Source organism: Rhinatrema bivittatum, chromosome 2 (assembly GCF_901001135.1).
Source record: "Rhinatrema bivittatum chromosome 2, aRhiBiv1.1, whole genome shotgun sequence".
NCBI classification, from domain to species: domain Eukaryota; kingdom Metazoa; phylum Chordata; class Amphibia; order Gymnophiona; family Rhinatrematidae; genus Rhinatrema; species Rhinatrema bivittatum.
In genome coordinates this window covers 159,488,890-159,516,120 of record NC_042616.1, presented here as the reverse complement: position 1 = coordinate 159,516,120, position 27,231 = coordinate 159,488,890, and the positions used below count along the sequence as shown (strand labels likewise).

Genomic DNA, 27,231 nt, shown 5'->3' with positions numbered 1-27,231 from the left:
CCGTTTTCAAAGGGGCTGTATTCATAGAGCGCCATCAGATGTTCTCTATGCTACCACATTACAAGCATTTTAAAGCAGGCTGGACTTTCTAATGTCATGCTGCTTGCAAAACCACAGCTTTCTATGACGATTTGTTCATTTGTGGTCACCTTCTTTCAAGAAAACTACAGTAGCCTTCCCGTAAAGGTAAGCACAGTAGATACAGTTCCTCTTTAATTACCACCGAAATTAAAATCTTTGCTACGTATGATTGCTAAATAGTCACATATTTCTGATGAAATATGTAGGCAGTGCTATAAGAACATAAGAAATTGCCATCAAGCCCTGTAGCCTGTGTCCAACAGTGGTTAATCCAGCATACGAGTACCTGGCAAGCACCCAAACATTGGATATGTAGACAGAGCAAAGTCTACCCCAGTGGTCCCCAAACCTGTCCTGGAGGGTCACCAGCCAGTCGGGTTTTTGGGATATCCACAATGACTATGCATGAGAGAAAATTTGCATGTTATGGAGGCAGTGCATGCAAATTTTCTCTCATGCATATTCATTGAGGATATCCCAAAAACCCGACTGGCTGGTGGCCCTCCAGGACAGGTTTGGGGACCACTGGTCTAACTCCTTATCCCTCCCCATCCCACTGCAAAGTATTTTGTGACATGCACATTGGCTGTTTTCCTCCCACTCTGCTGGCTGAGCTCCTGGTTAAAGATATGTCAAAATAAAGACATTTACCTCACTATTGGTCTGCTGATTATTCTGCCTGTTGCGAAGCATCATGTAAAGCAATAGAGTTTCTTTTGGGTGTCTGCAAACCGCTCACAGAGTCTACAACATTTCTGTGGTCTGCACTATGCGCTGAGGTTACATTTAAGTCTTAAAGGCATGTAAATAACTAAAGCTGCTCCACTTTTTTTTTTTTTAGCACTGACTCAACAGCTACAATCATGGTATACACAACTATATTGCGTTTTTCCTGTAACCCGACAGTGCTAGAGCAGAACTGCCAGGAGATGGAAGAGCCACCGCATTGCTGCTCTCGCTTACCTGGTGATAATTAATGCTCGTCATGAGAAGGCAGCTGCACTCTGGATCTGCCCGAGCTTCAGCACCCTGACGTTCTCTTAACATTCTGCTGAGTACAATTTTATATCAGGATCTGGTGTTTTTAACTATTTTGAAGAAAGGACTGGAAAAGCTGACTTACATTAGGAAGAGAGTCAATGAAGGAATGTATGTTGGCTGCTTTGGCTGCAGTTACAATCTCATCCTGTGACACCTCTCTGCTGTTGTCCCCATATGCGATATTCTCACTAATGCTGCAGTCAAAGAGCATAGGCTCTTGGGAGACGATACCCATCTGAGCTCTGAGCCACTGGATATTTAGATTCTTCAGACTGTGGTTATCCAGCATCTAAAATGAATAAATACTTCATTGAAAGTCAAAGGAAAGGGAGCACTATTTTACCTGCACGATACTAAGTTAATTTCTTTTTTCATTCACATGGTGAAGAGCATGAAGAGTTTAAAAAACAACAAAAGTATTAAAAGAGTGGGGTCTTCTCTTGTTGTTATGGCGACATGAACCACCAGAGGCAGTGGTTTCAAATACAGAATACCTCTGTAGGATCACTGCACTTAAAAGCAATGATGGTATTTATGGAGGTGATGACGCCAACAGCTTATAATCTCTGGACATGAAATCACAGCAGAAGGGAGAAGACTATAGGAGAATGAAATATCCCAGTGCGGAAGGAAAATATTATCTTGGCTGGGGAAAGGGACGCGGCTCTGAGGAGGAAGAGAATGTGCCCTGGCTGGAAGGATGCTGGGATTGAATTGGGTTTACTTTCGGAATATAACCAAATTCATTGCCGAAAGTAAAAGTATGTTTATAGTGGAAAACTAAAAGAAAATATAAACAATGTTGTAAGATCTTATCGAGGTTGATATTCAGCTGCTGTGCGGCTCGGCAAGTTAGCAGGATAAACCTATCCATTCAGTGACAATGCTGCACCACTGAATATATTGAGCTATCCTAAAATTAACTGGATACGTTTATACTTTAGGACAGGTGTATGGGGTGAGCAGAGTTAGCCAGACAAGTTGTCCAACTAACTCAACTCCTCCTTGCTACACCCATTCATCTCCCACCTCTTAGCTGGCTAACTGGTGGCCGCTAACTGCAGCCAAATATTTAAAATACACCACTTAACCACACAAGTCGGAGCTTATGTGGCTAAGTGGCACTGAATATCGGCCTCATCAAGGTTTGGGTGTGATGGACAAAAATATTATAACTCATTCTTGATTTCTGAGAAAACAAAACAAAACAAAAAACTTACTATCTCCCCCTCAAGGGCATCGTAGAACCTCTCCAGCAGCAGTACAGTTGTACTCTTCCCACAGCCGCTGCTTCCAACTAAAGCAAGAGTCTGCCCCTTCTTCACTTTCACGTTTAATCCCTGAAGAACTTTCACATCTGGTCGGGTTGGGTAGTTAAACAGAATCTCTTTAAATTCCACATTACCATCAAAACTTTCCTAAAAAGCAAAAATTGTAACGTGCTTCCATTAATCTGTAAGATGTTAACGAGAGTGACCTGTGAAAAAATAGGGAGCCAGTAACCCGAGTTATTTGCAAAGCAGATGGGCACATTTAGCTCGTGTTCATTGCGGTCAATTTTCAAATGGAAACAATGCACAATAAATATGTTAATTGCTTCTGACACTAATAGTTGATCTTTTGCTTTTTATTCCTTCCCACAAAATAACACAAATGATGGTCAGAACCTTTGTAGTGTTGCATGCAAACTCTTCAGAAACAATATTCTTTCTTCCTTATTTGATGATTGCTAAGATATTCTCTAGAAATAAGAACAGGCGTTCAGTCACTATGGTGCAAGCCTGCTGTAGACTCATGCCATCTTCTCCCGATGCATTAAAATGACGACCAGATGGCTCCATGCAAACAGGGTCAGACAAAGTCCTGGTTTTACTTCACTGCATAGATGGACTTTTTTTTTTTTGGGGGGGGGGGGGGGGGGAATCAGAACTGCAGATTCTTGCTTGCAATGTGGCAAAACCAGAACTAGCCCAGGCTGTCCCTGATGACCTATAGCTATCTGGAAACCCTTTCAGCATGAGAACAGACATTGTCATCACCCTAATGCTTCACTGGGAAGTAGTGCTAACAGATTCATTACAAGTTCTATCTAACCTACCATTGCCGTGTCCCTTTTGAAAATAAAAAAAATTAAATAAATAAAAATTAGCACTGTGGCCAAAAGGAGGATAAAATGTAGATGATTCCAAGCTGTGAAACCAAATTAGAAATGCACTTAAGAACAATAATCATTTTAGAGCAAGTTAATTTCATTGCAGTAGCTGATTTGTAGGGTCATTCTTTAAAATGCGATAGGGTGTCATTGCGTGCGTTAGGACCCTAACGCTTGAGATAACTATTGCATCGCGTCGGTAATATTTAAATTCGGGAAAGGGGAGTGGTTAGAGGGGATTTAGGCGGGCAAAAAAAATGTATTTCCAGTACCACTGCGGGCGATAATGTTTAACACATCATTTCCAGCAGTAGCGCCGGATATAATACCACCTTTTGGTGTGGCGCTATGGGGGCGATGGTGGGCAGTGCAGTTGCAACCGTGATGGGCAAAAACGCCCCACCCCTTTTTTTTTTTCGCGACTCTAGGTGTACGTTTGTTAAATAAACTGCTGAAAACAGACAGATCTACCCTACGCCCAGCTGTACTTACAGGTTTCTTGCCATCCTCGCTGTAACTGTCTATGGCCGGCACTCTCTCTAGCAACATGAATATGTGAGCTGCTGACATCTTGGCTTTGGCATAGTCTGGTGCGAATGAACTGGTCTGCCCCAGCGCCATTGCACCAAATACAATAGCTGAAAATACTCTGAGAGAATGAAACAAGACAGAACATGACAACTCATTAAGGAGGCATTTTGGGTTGTTGGGTTTTCCCTTATTTGTGCTTTAAATAATAGATTTGTCCTTGTCTTTTATTTATTTCTTTCTCTTCCTGAAACAGAACACAAGAGAGGGTCCTTCACTGCAGAGAATCTGCCCAGGCTGGTGCAGTTTCTGCCAGTTTCCACCAGCACTGCGAGACGGCGTACAAGAGGAAGCTTTAGACCATGATGGGCAGATTTATTGCAGTGACCGTCAGCGACACAAGCCCAGCAGGCTTTTCACATACTACTGAACAGATTTCTCAAATTTTAATTTTACCACTTCACAGTAAAGTTAGAGAAAAGAGGCTGACGGTCAAAAGATAAGGAGGAACCCAGTTCTTAAAAATAAATATTTTAAATTCCCAACAAGCTTTAGTGCATGTTTAAGGTCGCTCTAATTCAGAATTACAGCATACATTGCATATGCATGCACTGTTTAGTAGGAGCATCCTAAACATGAGAAATATTTGGCATCCAGTTGGGTACTATATCAACCTGACCATCTAGTTAATGCACTGGGATTATCACAACAGCTGCAAGCGAAAAGTGAGCCCTTTTAAGGGTCCGATTCAATGCAGTGTGCACTGTTTAACCCGTGGTTGGATGCGCATTTTGGACGCATGTCCACAACACCTTATGCCTTAAGGGGATTAGCGTATCCAAAATGCACGTTCAACCCCCTGCAAAACTAGTAGCGCTCATCACATGCAATTGCATGTTGATGAGGCTATTAGCTATTCTCCCCAGATCCAAAAAAAAAATGTGCGTCCAACCTGCACATTTTTACGCTCAGAAAATACTGCTTTTCTCTACATCCTTCGACTTAAATTCATGGTGACAAGTCAAAGACTCATGGTGATATTAAGTTGGAGGAACCAAAAGGTTTAAAAACATTTTTTAAAAAGTGTGCCAGCGGTCAGGTTAGGAAGAGGGACGTTCAATTAACGAGCGTCCATTTTCCTAACCTATGGCTGTGCACAAGTTAGGAAAATGGATGCTCGTAAAACTGAGCGTCCGCTTTCCTAACCCGCTGAAGCCACCTACCAGCCACATCTCCTGGGTGCCCACTGCCAAGGAGGCGCTAGGGGCGCACATTTGTCCCTGGTGCCTCCTTGGCAGCGCGACCCCCCTCATTTAAATATTAAATCTCGGGCCCAGGAGAAGTGCTGGGCGTGCTTTAGGAAAGTGGGGTGGGCGCTCAACATTGAGTGCCCATTTTTTGTGCTGATTTATTGTATAGGCCCCTAAGTGAGACAAGAACAGCCATGAAATGCTGGGAGGGCCTGAGAGGATACCATTATAGTTGGCCATTGGCACTTTCATCTCTCTTTACATACACTATTACAGAAACCTTTCTTAGCCAAATGGGCAGGCTGCAGAGGTTGGCCACAAACGCTAATATTGTTCTGTCACTGGTCAGCAAGCGTCTGCAGGTGATTGGTGCTCAGCTTTATCCTTCCCAAAAACACTAGGAGACCTGCTTCAGCTCCTCCTGCAACTTCCTTTTGAGTTGAGGAGCAGGGGGACTACAGCAGAAACGGAGCTCAGACTAACACGAGGCAGCACTCAGCACTAAGACGGTGCGCTGGAAATTCTTTTTATATTTTATTGATAACTACAATAAAAAGTAAGAGGTCGATTTTAAAACAAGCACGCATGCGCCCCTACATGCTCGTATCAGCGCTCAAGCGAGGATATGCTGGGATTTTTAACTGTGCATGCACTTGTGAGCCTATGTTTTAAAATGCACCAATCATGCATAAGGATGCTCCTAATTTTAAGAGGTTATTCAAGCACAGCTAGTGCGCATGTGTCTTCCAGAGGACCTTGTCGACTTTTACACTCGTATGCCAGTGAATTTTAAAACATGCTCGCGCGAGGCACGTTCCCAGTTTTGCAATTAGTCCACCAGTTTGTTCAATTTATAGTGAGGTCTTTCATATCTCTCTACCTCTTCATCCTATGCACCTCCTAGTTGACCTGGACCCCTCATCCTGTTCTATAAGCCCTAGAACCTGAGACCTACAGATTTGCTCTTTATCAGGAGCAGCAGTAAAGTCCTGCAGATATCTAGTGTATGCGTGCTGTGGGTTTCGGTTTTAAAATTTGGAGTTATGCACGTAAGTCTTGGCCCCGCCCCAGAACACCCATGCCCCGCCCCTTTCCCTTCCTTATGCAAGCATGGGTACATGCACGTGTACTTTGTGGCTTTTTTAAAATCCGCGTTGCTTGCGTGCGGCCCACATACACATGTATGTGGGCATTTTTTGTGCAAGCAACGCTGTTAAAATTGACCTGTGTTTTTAATCATATCATTAAAATTAGATTCTAGGAAATTCTAAAGCATTAATAATAAAAATAAAAATCTAGTGGCTTTAAACATACTAGACATGAGGATAAGGTGGATTGAAATGTTTTTATTTGTCAGACTCGGGCCTTTTTGGAAAGAACCAATATGTGGTCGCATATCAGCTATCTAAGAAATTTGCATCCAGTCAATGATATTTAAAGAGAAAATCGCATAATACCAAGATTTTTCTTTTATCCTTATACCAGAGCCATTGATACAGCTCATATCCTGGGATCTGGAATATTTTCTGCAGCATATCCTGCAAAGAAATCTAATTTAATTTCTTTCTCTCTCTCTCTCTGTTCCTCTTCCATCTTTCTTTTCTGAACTTTGAATGATACAGTAAGGTCTCTGCTGCTTAAGTACAATCTGTCTTCTGCTGACATGTTCATCTGAAACCTATCAACATTTGCTTAAAGACACTTTCATTTGTAATTATCTGCAAGGATGTTCTTTTTGAATGTGTTTGCAGTGAAACTGAAGCAGGTTTTCCCAGAGGACAGGAGTAAAAGTCATTTTCTTGCAGCTGGGAATTTCCTAATTTCAACAGAAATGGCCAATTAGTAGATTAAGTGTTGGAATTCTCTTTTTGATATACCGTATATACTCGTGTATAAGTCTATGTCATTTATAAGTCAATAGGCAACTTTGAGATCAAAATCCATTCAACTGTATTGACCTGTGTAAAAGTTGAGGTTAAAATGAGTGATCTATCAGGAAGATAAGAATTTAAAAAAAGCCATGTCCGAATTAAAAAATGTCATGCTGCGTGCTAACTTTAGGACAGCTTAGCGGCATGACCAGAGTTAGCCACATAAATTAAGTGGTTAACTACGCTCCGTTTAGGCGGTTAACAAGTATGTTTGCACATACCTTGGGGACTTTATAGTATATGCGGAAAACAGATAGTATGTATGCATAAGTCAAACTGGCTTTTTTGGGCCTATTTTCCAAACAAATATATTTTCCATGTAAATATATATGGTAGCTGCTTTCTAACATTTGTGTTGGATCTCTTCTTCTTTGCAAGGTGTCTGTAGTTTTCCATGAATAATGTAATGAGAAGCTTGTTCCTATTGCTTGCGCTTACTCTACACTTGCATTAATTTCTAGATGCTCCAGAGCTACAGTTGTTGTACTGTAAAAGAATTTATTTCTGGCTTGATTTTGCTTGAAAGAGACCTCATGATGCCATAACTAAAATAAATAAATAAAAAGAACAAATAACCTGAACAAATTTTAAATGGAGTTCAACCCAAAAACTATTAAATCTTAAAAAAAGATCATTGCTCCTAATGATAAGAGAACACAGTTTTTCACGTTCCCACATCAACTGTACTGAGAATTTTAGATTGTGCAGTATATACATTTTTAAATAAACAAACTAATGTATAATTATTCTAATTATAAAAGCAGCCCATATCATATGAAAAATATGCAGCCATGTTTTGCTGCCTGATGTATACCACTATCTAAATGTGCATCATTCAGTAGGAACATCATGAGCTAGTAGTTAGTTATCTGTGTGGAAGACAATACAGTGTCTGTGCTCCTAATGTGGCCAATGAAGCTATGGGTTTCTAGAAAATCACCACTGTACGGTGGAAGTGGTATGCTTGGGAGGCAGGGAAGGCTTCTATGGTGGTTCCCTACTGCGGGTTGCTTGAGTGGAGGAGGGGCTGGTGTAAGTCCCTGTGCCACCCACAATATGCTCCTTGGAGTTGGGGGTAGGTAGGGAGGGATGGAGGAGAGGTTGTGGGAGGCAAAAAAAAGCCACAGAGATGACTTCAACAAGACAAATGTTAGAAAGATATCACTGATAAAAATGCGCTTACTGCTACTCGCAGTAGTCTGAATTTGTGTGCTCTGGAAGAGTTTCTACAGCACCATCTGCGATGGAGTGACAGACTGTGCTTTAAATTGATGTCAAGAGCAGACAACCAAAAACTGCCCGCATGATGACTCACTTTAATTACTGGAAACAGTGATCTTTTTGTGCCCCACCTCCAGTACAAGTACTTACATTTATACTGACATGTAGGCAAACACACATGGACACAACAGGACCAATAAAATTAAAAAGCAGATAATCACTTACAAGAAAACATTATCAAACGTCATGTACCCATTTGATACCAGGTAAGCACCAAACCGAAAACAGCCAGCGTAAGCAAAAAACATAATTGCTTGGGAAAATCCAAATGTTAGCCCATAGATGTGTGCTTTCTTCACAGAATTCCTGAAGAAAAGAAAGCATTGTTGGACATTGTTATACTGTGTTAAGTAATTCTGTAGCACATAAAAGGGTAGATTTTAAAAGTTCGCGCATGGGCGTACATGTGCGCGTGCTAATGGCACGTGCACATGTACACCTGATTTTATAACTTGCGCGCGCAGACACACGCAAGTTATAAAATGAGGGGTCAGCGCACGCAAGGGGGTGCACAATTGTGCACCTTGTGCGCGCCAAGCACGCTGCCTTTACCCGTTCCCTCCCAGGCCGCTCTGAAATCGGAGCAGCCTGGAAGGGAACTTCCCTTCCCCCTAACTTTTCCCCCCCAGCCCTACTCTACCCCCCCCCCCCCCCAAAATTACTATCTTTCCTTTTGCGCCTGCCTCTGGGCAGGCACAAGTTGAGCACACCAGCAGCTTGCTGGCAAGCGATCCTCCGACACAGTGGCAATGGCTGCTCTGTCGGAGGCCTCTGGCCCCGCCCCTGCCCTGCCCCGCCCCCAGACTGCCCCTTTAGTAAAGCCCCAGGACTTATGTGCGTCGCCGGGCTTTTTTAAAATAGGCCCGGCGCACGTAAGGCCGGTTACACGCGTAAGCCTTTTAAAATCCGGCCCAAAGTCTTTTCTCAGTTTACAATCAGCACTTTTATTTTAACTGCAGACATCACAATTCTATTTATATAAATTGCTTTAGCAATGAAAAACATTTTAATCTGGGACACCTAGCAAGAAAGCTGTTCAGCTGATCGATTTCTCTGCCGCATGTGCTTTCTTGGTGTCAATATATTATTCCATGTGATCCCTTTCAAACGGACACAGCCTCATAGAAAAGCTATAGAGTTAAAAATAAAACAAAACATGAGAGGTTTAAGTCTGGATATTTGTAGGTCGTGGTATCTTTTAATGGGCCAATGTGAGACTAATCCAAAGACATTATAGTGCACGGTTTTGATGCCACATTGTCCCCTTCTTCTGATGTGAGCATAAAGCTTTCAAAGCTCAGCATTATAACATATTTTGATTGGTCCCATGTTGATCCTTTGAAAAGGTAACCGAGCCCACAAAGAATCCATTTTTTCCCCTAGGAGCAATATCATCACCAGAACATTGCACTACAGCAGGGCTGGGCAATTTCAATTCTTGAAGGCCACCAACCAATTGGGCTTTCAGGATAACTTTTATTAAGATGCATGAAATAAATGTACATACAATGGAGACAATGTGTAGCAAATTGCTTTCATGCATATTCATTAGGGATATCCTGAAAATCTGACTGGTTGGTGGCCCTTAAGTACCAGAGTTGCCTACTCCTGCACTACAAAATGGAAGATCATTTTAATCAGGAAGCACATTTTGGATTTGACGAACCCCCGGAAACAGCATGCATTTTTTAAACAAGGAAATTAGAATGTCAATAACAATTCCTAATTTCAGGATAAATGTATCTGATCTCAGGTTACAAGGGATGCACATAATTACTACTGTGGCTTTTACGGAATGGCATGTAGCTAATCTGGAGTGATTTTGTTGCTGGAAGATTTTTTACAGTGGTCACACTGGCTTTCTACTATAGTGGCTGATTGCTTTCCATCTTGGCATGACATGAACAGTGCTGCCAAGTAACAATATAAATTATTTGTTGAAAACTAATTAGTCTTCTAAAACGGCATCCTTTCCTAGACTTCCTCTTCCAGTGCCCCCAGTGTATAGTAATGGCAACCGAAGAGCGGTAAGTAACACTCTTCTACAGTTACAAAGCAAAGAAAAGCTGAAAGCATGGGAAACATTTTTCTTTTATTAAGCTTTTCTGATTTATGAACTTTGTTTTCTGGTAACTGTTAGGTTAATGTTTAAGTCCACATCCCAATTTTACTTTAGCACCAGGCACAATATACGAATAATATTACTACTAATTATAAAAAATGACGTTTACTTGTAGAACATGTCTCCTTCAAACTGGATCCCAAAGCAATTTGCAAACCCAGCCTGCAAGACAGTTCATGCCTCTGGAGCAGAGAAACGACTGTCTGAACACGAGCAAGAGCCCAACTCCTGCTTTGTGAGTGAAACCCACATCCGTGCCTTTAATTATTCCTTCGCCAAGCAGCCTTTGTCATGTTGCAGAGGTCAATGGGAGAATCAGTCTCAGAGCTACCCTGACACCGAACAACAAGGTATGCTTGGGGTTTTTAAGACTTGTCTAAAACACGTGAGTGAGCAAGGGTCGCCTGGAAAGCAGCTGTTTTGCAAGCAGCTTTCTGACTGCTAGAATCAAATTTTTGAGAGACAAAATGGCCGCCGACGAGTGAGCAGCGGAAAGCGGAGCTCCGTGGCGATTTCGCTTTTCTTTTCTCCAAAAAGATTTCCTATTACATTTTCCTTAAAAATTCGGTTGTGGTATCATGCCACATACGAAGCGTAAGGCGAAAATTAAAGAAGTTACCTCTACTCCGATCCAAACCTTACATCAGCCACGGATAGAGGAGCTTTTCGCTGGCCTGTTGCAACAAACGCCGGAAGGAGGGGCCGCTGGAGGAGACGACGGAGAGCAGCCGTTGAGCCTTCTGGCCACAGAAATATCTTTGAGCCCCGGCGCGCCAAAAACCCCCGAGGCACCGCTTAAGGAATTAGAGACCGACGCTAACATCTATGCACTGCTGGAGAATAGAACAACTCTCCAGGTAGGAGAAGCCCAGAGAGGAAGGGAAGGTTTTCCAAATTCCTCGGTGAGTTTAGAGGAGTCTAACTCCGGGGCCCTACGGGTTGTTAAACCCCAGCGAATCAGCGAAGGTATCTCTTTTTTCTTGAAGCCTGAAATGAGGAAAGAGAATGAAATGCGGGTTGTTTGCGACTCTTCACACTCCATAACCCCTAATGTGACTTTGGAACATATATTAAATGCTATTTCCACTATGGAAAAGTCTATTGCTTCCCTGACCGTTACAGTCAGGGAAAGTATTGATCTGAGTCATGGATTGGAAAAAAGACTGGAGAAAACTGAATCCATAACATCTGTATTGGAAAAGAAAACAACTGAAATAGAAAAGATTCAGATGAATCTGATTAAATCTGAGTCTATACAAATGACTAAAATGGAAAATCTGGAAAATCTCGTAAAAAGGAACAATATAAGAATCTTAAATTTTCCTAAGATGAGATTATTATCACACCGTGAACTGCTTAGATGTTATTTTACAAATGTTTTAAAATTTGCTGAGCAGGATATTCCTAAAATAAAGAGAATATATTATATACCCCAGCCAAATGAAGTAAAATCATGTTTAGATCACAGGGAGAATATGGAGGATTCTTATGATCTAACCAACATCCTAGAAAAATCCTTTGAATTGGAAGTGAAGGAGAGAGCTACTCTATTTGTTCAACTTGACTCATCTGTGGAAAGAGATGTGATCTTGAAGTTGTTTTTTCGAAATCAGAATCAAAAATTCTATGGTTTCACTGTGAAAGTTTTCCCTGACCTCACTAAAATAACTCAGTTAAGAAGAAAACGATTCCTGGAAATGCGGGGAGAAGTTGTATCTAGAGGGGGGAAATTTCTCTTACGATTCCCATGTCAATGTTTAATCATATATAAAGATTCTAGGTATAAGTTTAAAGAGCCGGAACAATTACGTATATATCTCGATTCTCATTCCAGTCAGCCTGAGGGGAATTAGGCACATAGAATTGTGCACAGGTTAACTCAGAAGCCTATGTTAATGTTTAAGACTATCCTCAAATTACTGCTTATTTCAAATTGTCTCTCCCCTATTTCTTATAATTTTTTGGGCTAAATGGAAGGGATGTATTCCTTATTACAATATATTTGTTTCTTAATAATAATTGCCTTTTCCCTTCTATTGTAAAATGCTGATACTTATCTGTAAAATTTGTGAAAATTCAATAAATAGATAATTAAAAAAAAAAAGAATCAAATTTTTTTCATAATGTAGCTGAAAGCGAGAGAAGCAGCTGCTTCTCAGCAGATTTTTGTAGTGAGAATTCTTGTGCTTTACAAATAGTGTTCTGTTATTCAGTAGCACAGTAAACATTTTTGATTTTTGTCTTCTGTAAAAATATCCAGATAAGACATGTTTCTGCTCTAAAGTTTATTCCCCTTTCTATAGAAGCAGTTTCATATGATCCAAAAGAATTTTTGGCTTACATTGAACTACATCTTTTAACAGTTAATGGAAATTTCTCTCCCTCGTGTTGAATTTTTTTGAGTTAAATTGTGTTTCTGTTAACTTGCGCTCTATTTGCTAGTCCAGTTTCTGGATGTTTAGATTGATTTAAAATGATCCTGATCTATTGTTGTAACAGAGAAGCAGGCAACTCCATTTCCCCAGTGCCACAGGATTTTCAGGATATACATAATGAATATGCACAATATAAATCTGGATGCACTGCCTCCACTGTATGCAAATCTATCTCATGCATATTCATCATGGATATCCTGAAAACCAGGCCTGTTTGTGGCTCTTGAGGACTGGAGTTGGCCACCCCTGCTTTAGGGTATTATTCAATTTATTCGTACAACTCAATGTGTATCTTACCATTACCTTCAGGAAACAATCAAATTGGTTTGTAAAAAAAAAAAAAAAAAGTGTTAAATAAACAGCTTTTTATCTAACTGCTCCTGTGACAATTATGATTTTTCATTTTTTACATGTGGCGAATCACCTATTTTGCAGGCTTGAAGTGATGCACAAAACACAGTAAAATGACCACTGTATCTGACTGCTGATGTAGGGGTGCTAGTATGACCAGATATGCCCATGGTTTGAGGGAATGGTTTGGCCTCTTCTGTGGGCTTGTTTTATTTTTAACTTCTTCACCATTATATAATGGAACTTTCAGCCTGCTCGCAGTGGGGTCCCTAGACAGAACTATTTGGAGGGGTGACTGGGGGACAAGCCAAAGTGACCTTTCCACACAACACACTCAACCTGACAGCAAATTGGCTTTAAAAGACAAGAAAAAGTCCTAAGGCCCTTTAGTGCAATTTTTAAAAATCCAGCCCGTTTTAACCTTTCAGTAAAACTACCATGAAAATTATTTGATTGCCTCGTTCAATCAGTTCTTCTAGAAGGATATGAGAGTGAATTCCGGAATCAATACAGGAAGAGGCAGAATCTCACTATAAACCCTGAACTTCCAAATTCTATAACACACACACAGAAATTTCTCACAGCAAGATACATAGGTCATTGACCCTTACCAGACAAAAAAGGTGTATTCAAATTCTGGTGTCACTTCAGTAACAACAACAAACACCTTCTCCTGCCAGACACTTTCAAGCCAATACAATACAATGCGCTCAGCTGAGTGCACTGTTTAACCCCTGGTTGGACATGCGTTTTGGACACAACACCTTATACTATATGGGGTTTAGCACGTCCAAACCACCCCCCCCCCCCGAAACTAATAGCGTCATCACATGTAAAAGCATTTTGATGAGGCTATTAGCTATTCCCCCCATATAAAAAAAAGAAAATGTGCACCCGATGTGCACATTGTTATGGTCAGAAATTAACGCCTGCCCCAGAGCAGGCGTTATTTTCTGAGCAGCCCAAAAAAGTGCACAGAAAAGCAGAAAACACTGCTTTTCTGTACATCCTCCAACTTAATGTTGTGGCGATAGTAGGTCGGAGGAACCAAAAGTTTAAAAAAAAAGGTAAAAAAAAAAAAAATGTGTGCCGGTGGTCAGATTAGGAAAAGGGACGTTCAGTGACATTTTCTAACCTGTGGCTGTGCACACGTTAGGAAAAAGGATGCTCGTAAAACTGAGCTTCCGTTTTCCTAACCTGCTGACAACAATTTCTCCTGGGCGTCCGCTGCCAAGGAGGCGGTAGGTGCTCGCAATTGTCCCTAGCACCTCCTTTTTAGTGCAACTCCTCATTAAAATATTGTACACTGGGCCATAAAATACCAATATACCCCGACTGGGGAAACAAAACAAACCAGATTGCCACAGATTCTTAATTTGTGCTTCCAGTGCAGGTTACGACAAAGGCTGCATTGGAGCTCTCCAGGAACAGGTAAGCACATATCCCGCTCCCAGCACAGATTTTTATGGTTCGGAGGGATGGAGGGAGGGCCCAGTGGGGCAGCACCAAACATACAGGCCGATACAGTACAGTGTGCTCCGGCCCTAATTTTAATAAATTAAAATACTGTATCGCGTGCACAGGAGAGTGGCCTGTGCGCATGCCGGGAGAGCGGGTGTTCGCCCGCTCTCCCGCAATTTTACTGTATCGGCCCGACATTTAGTCTGCAGGGGACAGGAGGGCACATCAGCAGCAGTGCCCTCCTGGGCACTGCTGCTGCTGTGCCCAGGAGGAGGAGAGAACTGGATAGGGGGCTTGGGAGGGTGGGGGCCAGCAAACCCTGGCACAGTTTTTATAAATTTAAAAGGGGATTAGGAGATAGTAGGTGCACAGCCCGACAGAGCCTATCAAAATTTGTGGGCAAGACTGAAAATTGGGCTGAAAACTTTTCACTTTTAGTTGTTTTTTTGTTGTTGTTGACAGTTCTACTTAACCAGATATCTTTTGAAGATATCTGGTTAAGCAGAAAATTATCCAGCCACACACACAGAGACTGCACAAATTTTATCCTCTTTTTCTCACATGCACACACATTTTCATTCTCTCACACTCTCCCTCTCTCTCTCACACATACTTCCTTTTTCTCACACACACATTCACAGACTCTCCCCCAAAAACACTCACATCCTCACACAGGTTCTCTTCTTACACACACATGCGCTCACCCACACACATACCCTTTTTTCTCTCACATACACAATTGCACACACTCACTCATTTTCCCTTTTTCTCTCCCTCAAACACTTGCTCACGCACACTCTTTCTACCTCACACACATGTTCTCATACAGGCTCTCTTTTCCTCACACACATCCTCACACACAGGTTTTCTCTCATACGCACCTCCAACACATGCACACAGGCTCTCACACACATATCCTCTCACACATTCACATGTACACAGGCTCTCACATATACCTCCCTCTCTCCCACACAAATTCATAGGCTCTCACACATGCCCTCATAGAGGCTGTTTCACTGACACACATTTGCGCTCACACAAGCTCTCTTTCTTTCACAAACATGCACTCTCACACAGGCTCCCTCTTTCTCATACACATACACCCAAACTCTCCCTCTCTCTGACATACACACGCGGGCTCTCATTCTTTCACACACACATATACAGGCTCTCTCACACAAATACACCCACACCTTTCTCTCTCTCACACACATAAGCTCATGCACACTCTTTCAAGGCCTCCCCGTCTCTTATGGGCTTCTTCTTCATCCACCAGTGGGATGGGATCTGCTTGTGACTGACAGGTCCTCTGCTCCTTTCTCTTCTTTGGTCACTGCAAGATGGACTCCACGGCAGACTGTCAGGCCTCTTCCTTGGCTGCTTCAGGATGGGATTGACAGCAGTCGCCAGGCCTCTTCTTATACCTGCCAGGCCTCTCTCTTTCTTCAGCTGCTGGCAGGATGGAGTCCACTGACAGCCACCTGGTCCCCTTTCTCTCTTGTTTAGCCACTGCAGGATGAGCTCTGTGGCAGCCTCTGGGCCTCCTTTTCAGCTGCCAGTGGGATGGGGTCCCTTGGTGGTAGCTGGATCACAGGCCCTCTTACGTTTTGGGGGTGGCAATGCCCCTTCAAACTCCACCCATGATCGTGGCTTGGTAGGCAGCAAGAGATGCATTTAAGCAGCAGCATCTCCTGTTGCTGTGGGGCTGCTCTCATGGCAAGAGCTGTGAGATTGGCCCTGCGGCAGCAGGAAATGACATTTGATTAAATGCAACTCCTGCCGGCTGGGTGGGAGTTTTGAAAGGTAGATTTAAGGAGGAGTATCATGCTATGGCTTTGATAGCACTGCATCTAAGCATAGGATCGAGCTGGGGTTAGGTTTGTTTCTACCCAAGCCGAAGTATAAAACTAGGGTGGCAAAGAGGTGGCAAGCCATTTTTTGGGGGTAGCACTTGCCACTCCGTAACGACGTCTATGCTGGCTAGGCCTTACGATTTCTGGACTTCAAATTCCATAATGTAATGCATAAGAAGTTACAAAAGAAAACTTCTGGCTTATCCTGCCCTTGGTGGCCTGGAATTATCTGCTAATTACTTTTACAGAAAAAAAAAAGGTTAAGTAAAAACTTTGGTAGGATTTCCTACAATCAAGTGTTTGCACATATGAGGGCATGAAAGGCTATTTATAATGTGGGCCTACAGTTTATGCGTTCTGACTTCCATTTGTGATAGATGTGATTGTGCATTCTGCTTCCTCTTGGGGTCACTCACATAACTCAGGAAATGATTCCCTGTCAACATGGGAAATACAAATAAACAGTAAAATGGTTCTCAGAAAACTGGCTGCGGCTGTGGATAGCAGATATTTAGAAAAAAAAAAAGAAAACAGAGCTATGATAACCAAATAATATATATTTGCTAATTTTTATTATTAAAAGGCATACATTTTAGCACAAATATATTAAAGTATATTTATGATAAGATTAAATGTGTTACAATAGCTGTTATGTGCGAAGCCTGGAAGAAAACTGAGAGGGGCAAAACTAACATGGCTGAAGTGCTGGCCAAGTCAGCAGTCTCTTCCCCTCTTCTCCCAGAGCAGCAGGATTTGCACCATGAGAAACCTGAAGCTGGGGAGAGGGATCCAAGTGAACGTTCCTCTCAAATCCTTCTAAGTCCTTCTGCAAATGAGAGCTGCGGGGGGCAGAGCCAGTTCCTTGTAAAACTGACATCATTAAAGAATTTTAGACCTCATAAGTGATGAAAAGGAGATGATTTGTACAATGCAGCTAGCAGAGACTGCGGTCTACAAATCAACTCCTCTTGTTAGAATTTTCATCATTTATAAGGTCTACATTTCTTTAATATCATCAATTTTACAAGGAATACCCCTGAATGTTTCTGTAACAGAACCCCCCTAACCCCAACCTACCTCCCAAAAACTCACCCCGAATCAAAGTGCCCCCCCCTAACAATGGTTCATATATTGAGTGTCAAACTAAACACTATAAAGAGTCAATCTCTCTCTCTCTTTCTCAACATGCATGCGTAAAGAGTATTTTAGAACCTACGAATGTACTAAAATACTGCGTATCTTTGGACACATGTGCAGCCTTTTGAAAATCTACCCATAAGCAGATTAGGAGCCTTTTTGTTAACTTTTACAAAATACTATATGCTCTGGTGCCTAACACCACACCGGAGGTCACTAAATATTTAAAGGATATCTCTACCCCACAGCTGAAGGAACAAGATTTAAATTCGTTATTTGCTCCACTTTCTTTGTCAGAATTATATTCTCTTATCAAGACCTCACCACTACATAAGGTTTCAAGTCTGTATGGCATGACAAGTGAATGTTATAAACTCCTGATCAATCAGGTCTCTGCCGCTGGGAAAAATGTTTGATTCTCTATTGGAGACTGGGGAATTTTATCAGGGGACCAACCTAGCCAACACTATGGTCTTGCATAAACCCGGGTGTGATCCCTTATTGCTCGACTCATATATTGAAATTTGATGTAAAATTATTAGCTAAGATCATGGCTGACCCACTGGCTAAGATATTACCATCCTTGACCTCCCTGGAGCAAATTGGTTTCCCTAAAAGGAGATATGCAGCCACAAATGTGTGTAAAGTTTTAGCATCATTGGAATATTCCATCCAGCATCACATGAATTCTTTACACATTAATTTCGACACCGAAAAGACATATGACGGGAGTATCTCTTCGTTATTCCACAGGCATATGGATTTCAGGGCTCTTTCTTACAGTACATTAAAATATTGTAAACTAACCCTAAAGCGAGAATACTGGTAAATGGAGAATGTACTGAGGATTTTAGCTTGCATCAAGGCACTAGACAAGACTGTCCCTTGTCCCCCCCTACTTTTTGTATTATCCCTAGATCCTTTTATTCACAAACGTTTGCAGGTTGGGCAGACCAAGGGTATTTATTTATTTATACGTTTTATAGACCCTCATTTGGAATATACCATCATCACGGTTTACATAAATAAATAATTAATTCTAAAAAAGTTTAATGAAATAAAACAAAATGCAATCTTAATCAATAAAACAATTATCACAAAAAAACATAAAATACAATAGAAAAAAAATCAATAAAATAAATCAAAATTACTATGGGCAACAGAACTTTTAAAGCTGCAGCATTTACAGATGACCTCCTTCTCATATTGCTCGGCTGCAAACTTCTTTGCCTGTCTTGCTAGCTGAGCTTGCTACCTATGGAAAGCAGGCTGGCCTGAAGCTGAACTTAGATAAGTCTGAGGCCATGGCTATCAGAGAATGTTGGCCTAGGGATTGGAGGGGTACATTTCCATTAACCTGGGCTGCTCACCATATGAAATATTTCTGTATCAGGCTAACCAAAGACATACGCTTTTTACATTCTTTTAATGTGGCTAAGTTGCAAGTGGTTATTAAAATTACTCTGTGAAAGTGGAATCATTTAGCTATATCCCTGGGAGGCAGGCTCCAATTGTTTAAGATGACAATCTTCCCTAATGGATTTATGTTTTGAATATTCTCCCTCTGGTATTGAGCTTAAAGATATCAAGGACATCCATGCTTTTCACAGAGAACTGTGTTTTTTTCTGTGAAAGGGAGGTAAATCAAAAGTGTCTTTTTGCAATTGATGGGTTTGGGACAGCAAGGAGGGATGGGCCTGCCAAGATCTAAGATTGTACAATCATTGTGCTGTTACACCTGTTGATTGCAGCCGGTTGCAACCTCTCATGCTCACCTCTTTTTTCCCCTGCTCTATCAAGTCTGGGAAGAATGGTGGTCTCTGCTAATCCCCGCCGAATTCTCCGGTGTTCCCGGGACAGCGTGGGTGCTGCCGACCGCCATCTTGGATCTGGAATTACTTAGCTGCATGCGCGCAAGGGCCTCTTTTGAACACGTCATGGTGGAAATCTCGGGGGCGTCCCCTCCCAATGACATCAACCTGCTAGTTTATTTAATCCAACCGGCCCTTGCCTTCTTTGAGTTGGCAAGGAGTTCCGTCTTGCTGAATCCACCTCATTCAAGGACTTCCTGATCCTGACTTTGGTCTTGGCATCTAACGCTCTGAGTACCCTCTCCTTGGGGGCTCCACTACATTCCTGGCTATCCACTCCTCGGAGGGCCTACCTGCCTGACTGCTACTAGACCTGCTTCTCAGGTCTCTCTCTCTCAAAAAAGATCTTAAAACATGGTTGTTCAACAAAGCATACCAACTCACCCAATGAACACCACAACAACATCACCCTCCACTCCAACCTGAAGAATAAATGAAACTTATCACAACTATGTATTATAACTACGAAGTGAAACGTAAAACTGAACAGTAACTAACTTGCATATGATACCCCTATGTTTAATAACAGTTTCAACCTGTTTGAAACCCTGTTTATCCCCCTTAACCGTGTAACCTTGTATTTTTGTAAACCGTTATGATGGCATTATTATGATGAAACTGAATGACAGTATATAAAACTCGATAAATAAATAAATAAATAATTGGGTCATTCCTTCTGGTCTTGTGTGAATATTCAAGAGTTTTGAAAACAAATGTATTATTATATTGAAACTGTCCTTTCTGTGCATCTAGTTTTTTCCACCCCAGTGGCTCTATTTGGACTTATTAATCTGGAAGAACGACATATGCCACTACAAAATTTATGGATATCAAAGGTTTTTCTTCTAGCTAGAACTATCATCCCGCATCACTAGAGAGCAGAGTCCAATCTACCTATTTTGTTCTGGAAGAATGCTATCCATCAATTACTACTAATGGAGTTGATGATCGGAAAGAGAGGTTATCCCAAAGACAAGAAAAAACAGTTGTACATTTGATTACCATATATAGACCCTTTACCTTCCCATATTCGGTGTATGGTTTTGAATGCATATTAGTCTGTGGCTGGTTGTTTCTATATACTGCTCAAATGACTGTCGGGAAGGGGAGATGGGAGGGGTGGATGGATCAATCAGGTTCTGTATAACTACTTTTTGTTGTTCCTTGTTGTCCATGTCTGGTGAGGTCAGGGACAAAGCAACCAGGCATATAGTGTAAGTTATTCTTGTTAATCTTTAATAAACAGATTTAATAAAATTATTATCTTCGCTGATGGACAAAGGAAGTTCATTCCATAATTTAGGCATAGTCATAAAAAATGATCTGTTTTGCAACTTAACATGCCAAAAAGCCCTTATTGGTGGAAGTTGAAGTTGATGACAATATCGTGGATGTACGTCTCTGGTTGATGATTTCCAACATAGCCTTTGAAAGAATTGTGGAGGAAAAGTGCCATCAAGATCTTAAATGTGAGCACTAAATTTAAACATAATTTGTAACTTCACAGGTAACCAATGATGTTTAACAAGACGGGGGCAGAAGATGCTTGTCTAGCCAGCTCATAACGATTCTCACTGCCATGTTCTGAACTACCTGGAGCTTTCTAGTCAAAGTATCGAGAAGGCCCCTGTATATGGCATTACCATAATCTAGTACTGCAATTACCAGAGCATATGCCACTGATTTTATCGCTGTAAAGGTCAGGAACCATTTTATTTGCTTACCAGCTGTAATCACCCATAAGTTGTTTGTAAAACTGCCCTTATTTGATTTTTCAAGGCCCAACTAGCATTTAGCCTAAGTCCTAATGACCTCATATCTTCAGTGGTCAAACCATATCTCCATCAATGGACATCTGAGTTTTCTCTAATTTAGCTCCTATTTGTAGGATCTCTGTTTTTTTGGAGTTCAAAACCAGAACATTTTCCTTCAACCAGATACTAACTGCAACCATACAATTTTCAAGGTGGGAAATAGTAACAGTAGCATCCTGACCTAATGGTACAGCAATTTGAATGTTGTCAGCATATATACAAGGGGTGAAACCAAAAGAGTGAATAATGCCCGCTAATGGAGCCAGATAAATATTGAACAACAAAGGAGATAGTGAGGATCCCTGAGGAACCCCACAGTTCATTCAATGCAAATATTTGAAAAGACACCATATGCATCCTATTCTGTAAAAAACTAGAAATCCATTTTAAGACAGTCCTTTCAAATCCCAAAGTCTGCCCTGGTGCCCTCAGATTGTTGTGGATAGGCAGGAAGAGAGGAGGTGTGTTGCTGCTCAAAACCTCTCTCCTTTTTCTCTCTCATATACACAGACACTTGCTCAAATCACACACAGACACTCCCTCTCACACATGCTCAGTTACATACATACATGTTCTCTCTCACACAATCACACACATACACACATATGTTCTTGCTTACTTGCTCAATCAGACATATACATTTATCTCTCACTCACTGACTCCCCCCCTGTTTTCCCAGAAGCAGAAGTGGCAGCAGTAGCCTCCTCCTCCTCCTTCTTGACCTCAGTGGCTGCTGGGATCCTTCCTCTTTCTTGGGACCCCAGGGTCTGATGCTGCTCTGCCTCCTGCTCCTGATCATGGCTGCTCCTTCGGCTGAGCTGCCCCTCTTCCTACTCCCAGCCAGTCCTGCTCCTCCAACTGCTCAGTTAGACCCCATGTAGGCCCAGGGCTGTTGCTTCTCCTCTTTCTCCTACTTCTAATTGGCGACATTACCTTTGCCTCCAGACCTATGGTGCTCTACATGATGGTCTAGTCCTTCTACTGACAAAGCTGCTGCGGTCTGCCTGGACTGTCAGCATTTTCAAGCCCAGGTGGAGATTGGGGGAAGAGGAGCAGCCAAGTCAGCAGGGGACTGAAGAGTGTGGCATCTTGCCAGCAGAGGATGGCAGCACACTTGCCAGTGCTTTGCATTCCCATTTCTCCTCACCAGTGGTACACTAGATGTTTCAGGCTTAAAGTCTGAAATGTTTCCACAGCAGGGAAAGCCCCTCTCCTTTCCCCACTCCTGGGCAATGTGTTGTCTCACTTCCTGTCCTATTCAACCAGAGTTGTGAGTCCCAGCTAAATAGGAATAGGGGAACCAACAAAAATAGATCCTCTCAGTTCAACTTCTAGACAAAATTCCACACTGATCCAAAGTGCCATCTGTTCTTGAGTAGGCAGGAGCCTACCACTGCAGCCATCTCCAAGGGAGTGCTGTGACAAAATAGTATGCTCCACTCCTACTTCATTACAGGGCTCAACACTAGAGCAAGTTACTAGTGAATGGCCTCTACATGTAAAAAGTGCCAATCATATGGTGGAATGTGCTTATGCTTGGTTACCTATGCTTTGATATGTTCACTTATATTGGAAAATTTCTTCTTTTGGACTAACAGCTGTAATTTTCAATTCCTTGTTTTGTACCACGTCCTATGCCTCAATAAAAATGAATTTGGAGAAAAAAAAAGTGCCAATCAGAATGCAATTATCTAGTGCTGAAACGTTTTTCTGTTTTATAATATAATTAAATTCAACATTTAAACCCTTTGGTGGTAAATGTTCTCATTCTTTGAATCCAATAAAGCACTTTCTCTAATAACCTTTTGGCCCTATCCCAACCATGTTTGAAAATCATAAGCTTCTCAAAGCCACAGAAAGTAACGTACCATTATGAATATTACAAAAATGATAGGCAATGGGAGCATTACAGTCAAAAAGTGCAATGATAAATGTAACTTAACCCTGACTTTATAACTGACACCCTTTCCTTTGAATGGTGAAATCAATTGGAAACTGATACGTTTTAAAAAATTAAGAGAGAAATATTTTGAAACACAACCCAAAAACAAAAAAATCAAATTCCCTCTGCTGTAAAAGAGAGAACATGTATGTTGCTGGAATTTGAAGAAAGAATACGTGAATAGCTACTCATCTTATTTAAATTTCATGACATTATAAATGAAATCTTATTGACTTATTAAATTTAAGATGGAGACTAAAGTAGAGAAAAACTAATACTGCAAAATAATTTTATAACTCACATGGACAGTTCAGGGTCATTCTTTATTCTGTGATGTGCTGATAAGGCCCTCCCGCAGGCGATACTGGCCGCATCGCGGCGGTATTATTCAAATTAGGGGAAGGGGAGGAGTGTAGGGGAGTTTGGGCAGAGTTTTTCATATTATCGCTGGTAGCACTGTGGGAAATAACTACACCTTTTCCCGTGGCGCTATGGGGGCGATAGTGTGCGACACGGCTGCACCGCGGCGGGTGAAAACACACTGCCGTGATGTGGCCGGCTATCTACTATCGTCCCCGCCCCTTTCGACACATCATTCTGTTATAGCAGAATGATGAATCTGGGGGTTAGTTTGTAAGCTTTTATTTTGTTTAAACAAAGTTTATTTCTATTCTGTTGTCCATACAAATAAAAGGTATGTTTGAGGCCTGTGAACTTGGACCATTGGAGGAAGCACAGTTTTTTGCATGACATATGTAAGGGGGGTTTCATCAGCTCTTTGCTTTCTGGCCTGTTTAGTTGCTACAATGTCTTTAATAAAGGTGTTATGATTTCTAATCTCTGTTTTTCCCTTTCAGGTTTTATGCCTTTAATGGGAGCAGTTGCTTGTGAGTTTCCTGCTATTTTAAGCTCTGCCGCAGTGGACTTTTTATGTTTTTTGCCTGCACTGCCGTGTGGGCATTGCTTTCAACTGCATCTGCCTTCAGCTGCAGCATTCAGGTATTTTCTCTGTACAATCTCCCACCTCAGCCCTCGAATCACAAGCACCATACTCCAGCCAATGGACACAGACCTTTGCTCCCTATACAAGTTGTTTCAAGTATTGCTCTCTTAAAGCTTGCAGGTAGTGGTGCTGCTAGGACATTCCCTACCTGATGCACTTTGGTAAACCTCCTGATGATTTCACATGGAAGAAATAAGATTTACAAATACCACAATGCTCTGGGATGTAAGTTCAAAATCTAGGAATAGCCACAACTCTCCCTTCAGTTCTGTTCTAAGCAGTCTGTTAACAATACCTAGGACTCCCTGACTGCTGCGTTCCCAGCATTCATAGCTCAGTCAACCTGAGCAGTAGGAATGGAGCCAAGGATCCAGACTTATTATTAGCAAACAAGCACTCAGCCAACAGTTTTGATCTCTCCACACAGACAGTGAAGGATCCAGTGAAAAGCTACCTGTTCAGCACCAATAATAAAATTAATTAGATATCTAGTTTCCTAAAGTATGATAGCTTACCTGTAAGGCCCTTCCAAATTGTCTTCATATAAGGACTCAAATTTTCTTTCCCGGGTTAAAGAAACAACTGTTCGAATATTTTCTACTGCATCTATGGCAATCTATGAAGGAGAATCATGGGCTATTAATGGGACATAAGTTTACTGAGCACAGCAAAAGAATTCAGTTAAAAAACATCAAGATTGTTTAGGCTTGCATACAAAACTAACCAGATTTATGTATTTTTAAGATTTGCCAAGCTATAAAGTGGGTTCCTGGAAATACAAGTCACTGTTTGATTCAAGATATTATATATGTTCCAATTTTTGGTTACAAATAATATTTTCTTATGTCTTCAAATGCTGCACATTAAGAAACCCTTGGACATAGGCTGATTCTAGAGCTGATATCATTGGACAATTCTTACCTATTGCTCAAGACTGTCGACTCCTGAAAGAAACATCTTAACTTTGCATTCTACTGCAGTACTACTTGCTACTAGAAGGTCACTTTAATTTTATATTCTGACCTAGTCAAGTCAGTCATGATGCATTTGAACACATATCTGAAATTCAATAACTTTAATCTACAGGCTCACTGAAGTTAATAATGGTAAGACTGATGCAGTAGCCTGGTAATAGCCTGGAAGGCTATAATTTTATTATACTAAATGAGCATTCTGGTATTTAACAGATCATCCAGATAAAACACAATTCTGGTGACCAGACATATTTATACACTGTTACATCTATGGGGGTAGTTTTGTACCTGCCTGCATAAGCAAGTCAGCCAAAACATGCAAAAGTTACACAAATTTTCAAAGCAAACTTCTGCTTACATTTGCTTTGAAAATTAATCCACCCAAAAATACCTACACAATATTATTTCTGCTAAAATGCGCACAGAAATTTTTGAGGAAAATATGGGGCAGATTTTCAAAGGGTTACGCGCGTAACCCCAAAAATCCGCTCCTGCGTGCGCCGAGCCTATTTTGCACAGGCTCGGCGATGCGCACAAGCCCCAGGACAAGAAAAATGGGCGGGGCATGGGCAGGGAGGGGAGGGGACGAGGCCAGAGGCCTCGCCACTGCCGCTGGGCCTGGGGATCGCGTGCCGGCACGCGCAACCTACGCCTGCCCAGAGGCAGGCGTAAATAATTTAACAAAGGTAGTGGGGGATTTAGGTAGGGCTGGGGAGCAGGTTAGATAGGGGAAGGGAGGGGAAGGTGGGGGGTGTGTGTGTGAAAGGAAAGTTCCCTCCGAGGCCGATTTTGGAGCGGCCTCGGAGGGAACGGGGAAAGCCATCGGGGCTCTCCTAGGACTCGCCGACCCCGGATTTTATAACATGCGCACGGCTGCGTGCGTATGTTATAAAATCGGGTGTAGATTACAAAATCTGGCCCTAAGTGTGCAAACTTCTGAAGATCTAAAAGTACGCGCATAAGTGCAAATGCAAACCCTTCCCTAGCCAAGCCCCATGAAACGCCTCTGCTCAGTCTGAATAAACTTTCATGCATATTGGCCAGGCAATTTTATAACACACTTTTGCCTCAGATAAAGCAAGTTTTTAAGCATGGATACAGCTTTGAAAATTGCCCTCCCTATGTACAAAGCACATGTATATTTGCCATACTTTCCCAGCAACTTCCAGTTCCTGTTTATCTTTCTTGGCATGGCCAGTCAGCATTTTCATTTGAATGACAGCAGAAATAGCAAGGAGAGGCACAATGGCTAAGATGAGGAGGGTCAACTGCCAGCCATAGACAAAAGATATAATAATTCCAGTCCCAAGGTTAGCTATGTTCTGAGCAACTAAAGCCAGCCTCGATCCAGTAGCCTAAAAAGAAAAATACAAAGTAATAGTGAGAAATGTTTGTGAGCTGGATGCTCCATTGCACAAATATACATGAAAACCATCACTCCTAGGCATGCTATATACACATGTATGTCACAAAATGGAAATCATCACACCTAGGCATGCTATATACACATGTATGTCACAAAATGGAAATCATCACACCTAGGCATGGTATATACACACGTATGTCACAAAAATGGAAATCACCACACCTAGGCATGGTATATACACACGTATGTCACAAAAATGGAAATCATCACTCCTAGGCATGGTATATACACACGTATGTCACAAAATGGAAATCATCACACCTAGGCATTGTATATACACACATATGTCACAAAAATGGAAATCATCAGACCTAGGCATGGTGTATACACATGTATGTCACAAAAATGGAAATCATCACTCCTAGGCATGGTATATACACACGTATGTCACAAAATGGAAATCATCACACCTAGGCATGGTATATACACACGTATGTCACAAAAATGGAAATCATCACTCCTAGGCATGGTATATACACACATATGTCACAAAAATGGAAATCATCAGACCTAGGCATGGTGTATACACATGTATGTCTCCAAGTATTACTTTAAACATTCATTCCGATCATGTTCTT

The 27,231-nt window shown here is 41.6% G+C and overlaps 1 protein-coding gene across 2 annotated transcripts in view; it reads right to left on the bottom strand.

The window, feature by feature from the left end:
* The window catches only part of LOC115084224 (multidrug resistance protein 1-like), a 201,105-nt gene that overhangs the window by 6,558 nt on the left and 167,316 nt on the right, over window positions 1-27,231 (bottom strand). For both annotated transcript variants that reach the window (XM_029588806.1, XM_029588807.1), the window contains 6 exons: window positions 26,379-26,582; window positions 24,769-24,869; window positions 8,430-8,570; window positions 3,767-3,923; window positions 2,343-2,540; window positions 1,205-1,411 (listed from right to left, as the gene is read on the bottom strand). In XM_029588806.1, coding sequence (XP_029444666.1) covers window positions 1,205-1,411; window positions 2,343-2,540; window positions 3,767-3,923; window positions 8,430-8,570; window positions 24,769-24,869; window positions 26,379-26,582 — 1,008 coding nt within the window. The remainder of the gene's footprint in view (window positions 1-1,204; window positions 1,412-2,342; window positions 2,541-3,766; window positions 3,924-8,429; window positions 8,571-24,768; window positions 24,870-26,378; window positions 26,583-27,231) is intronic.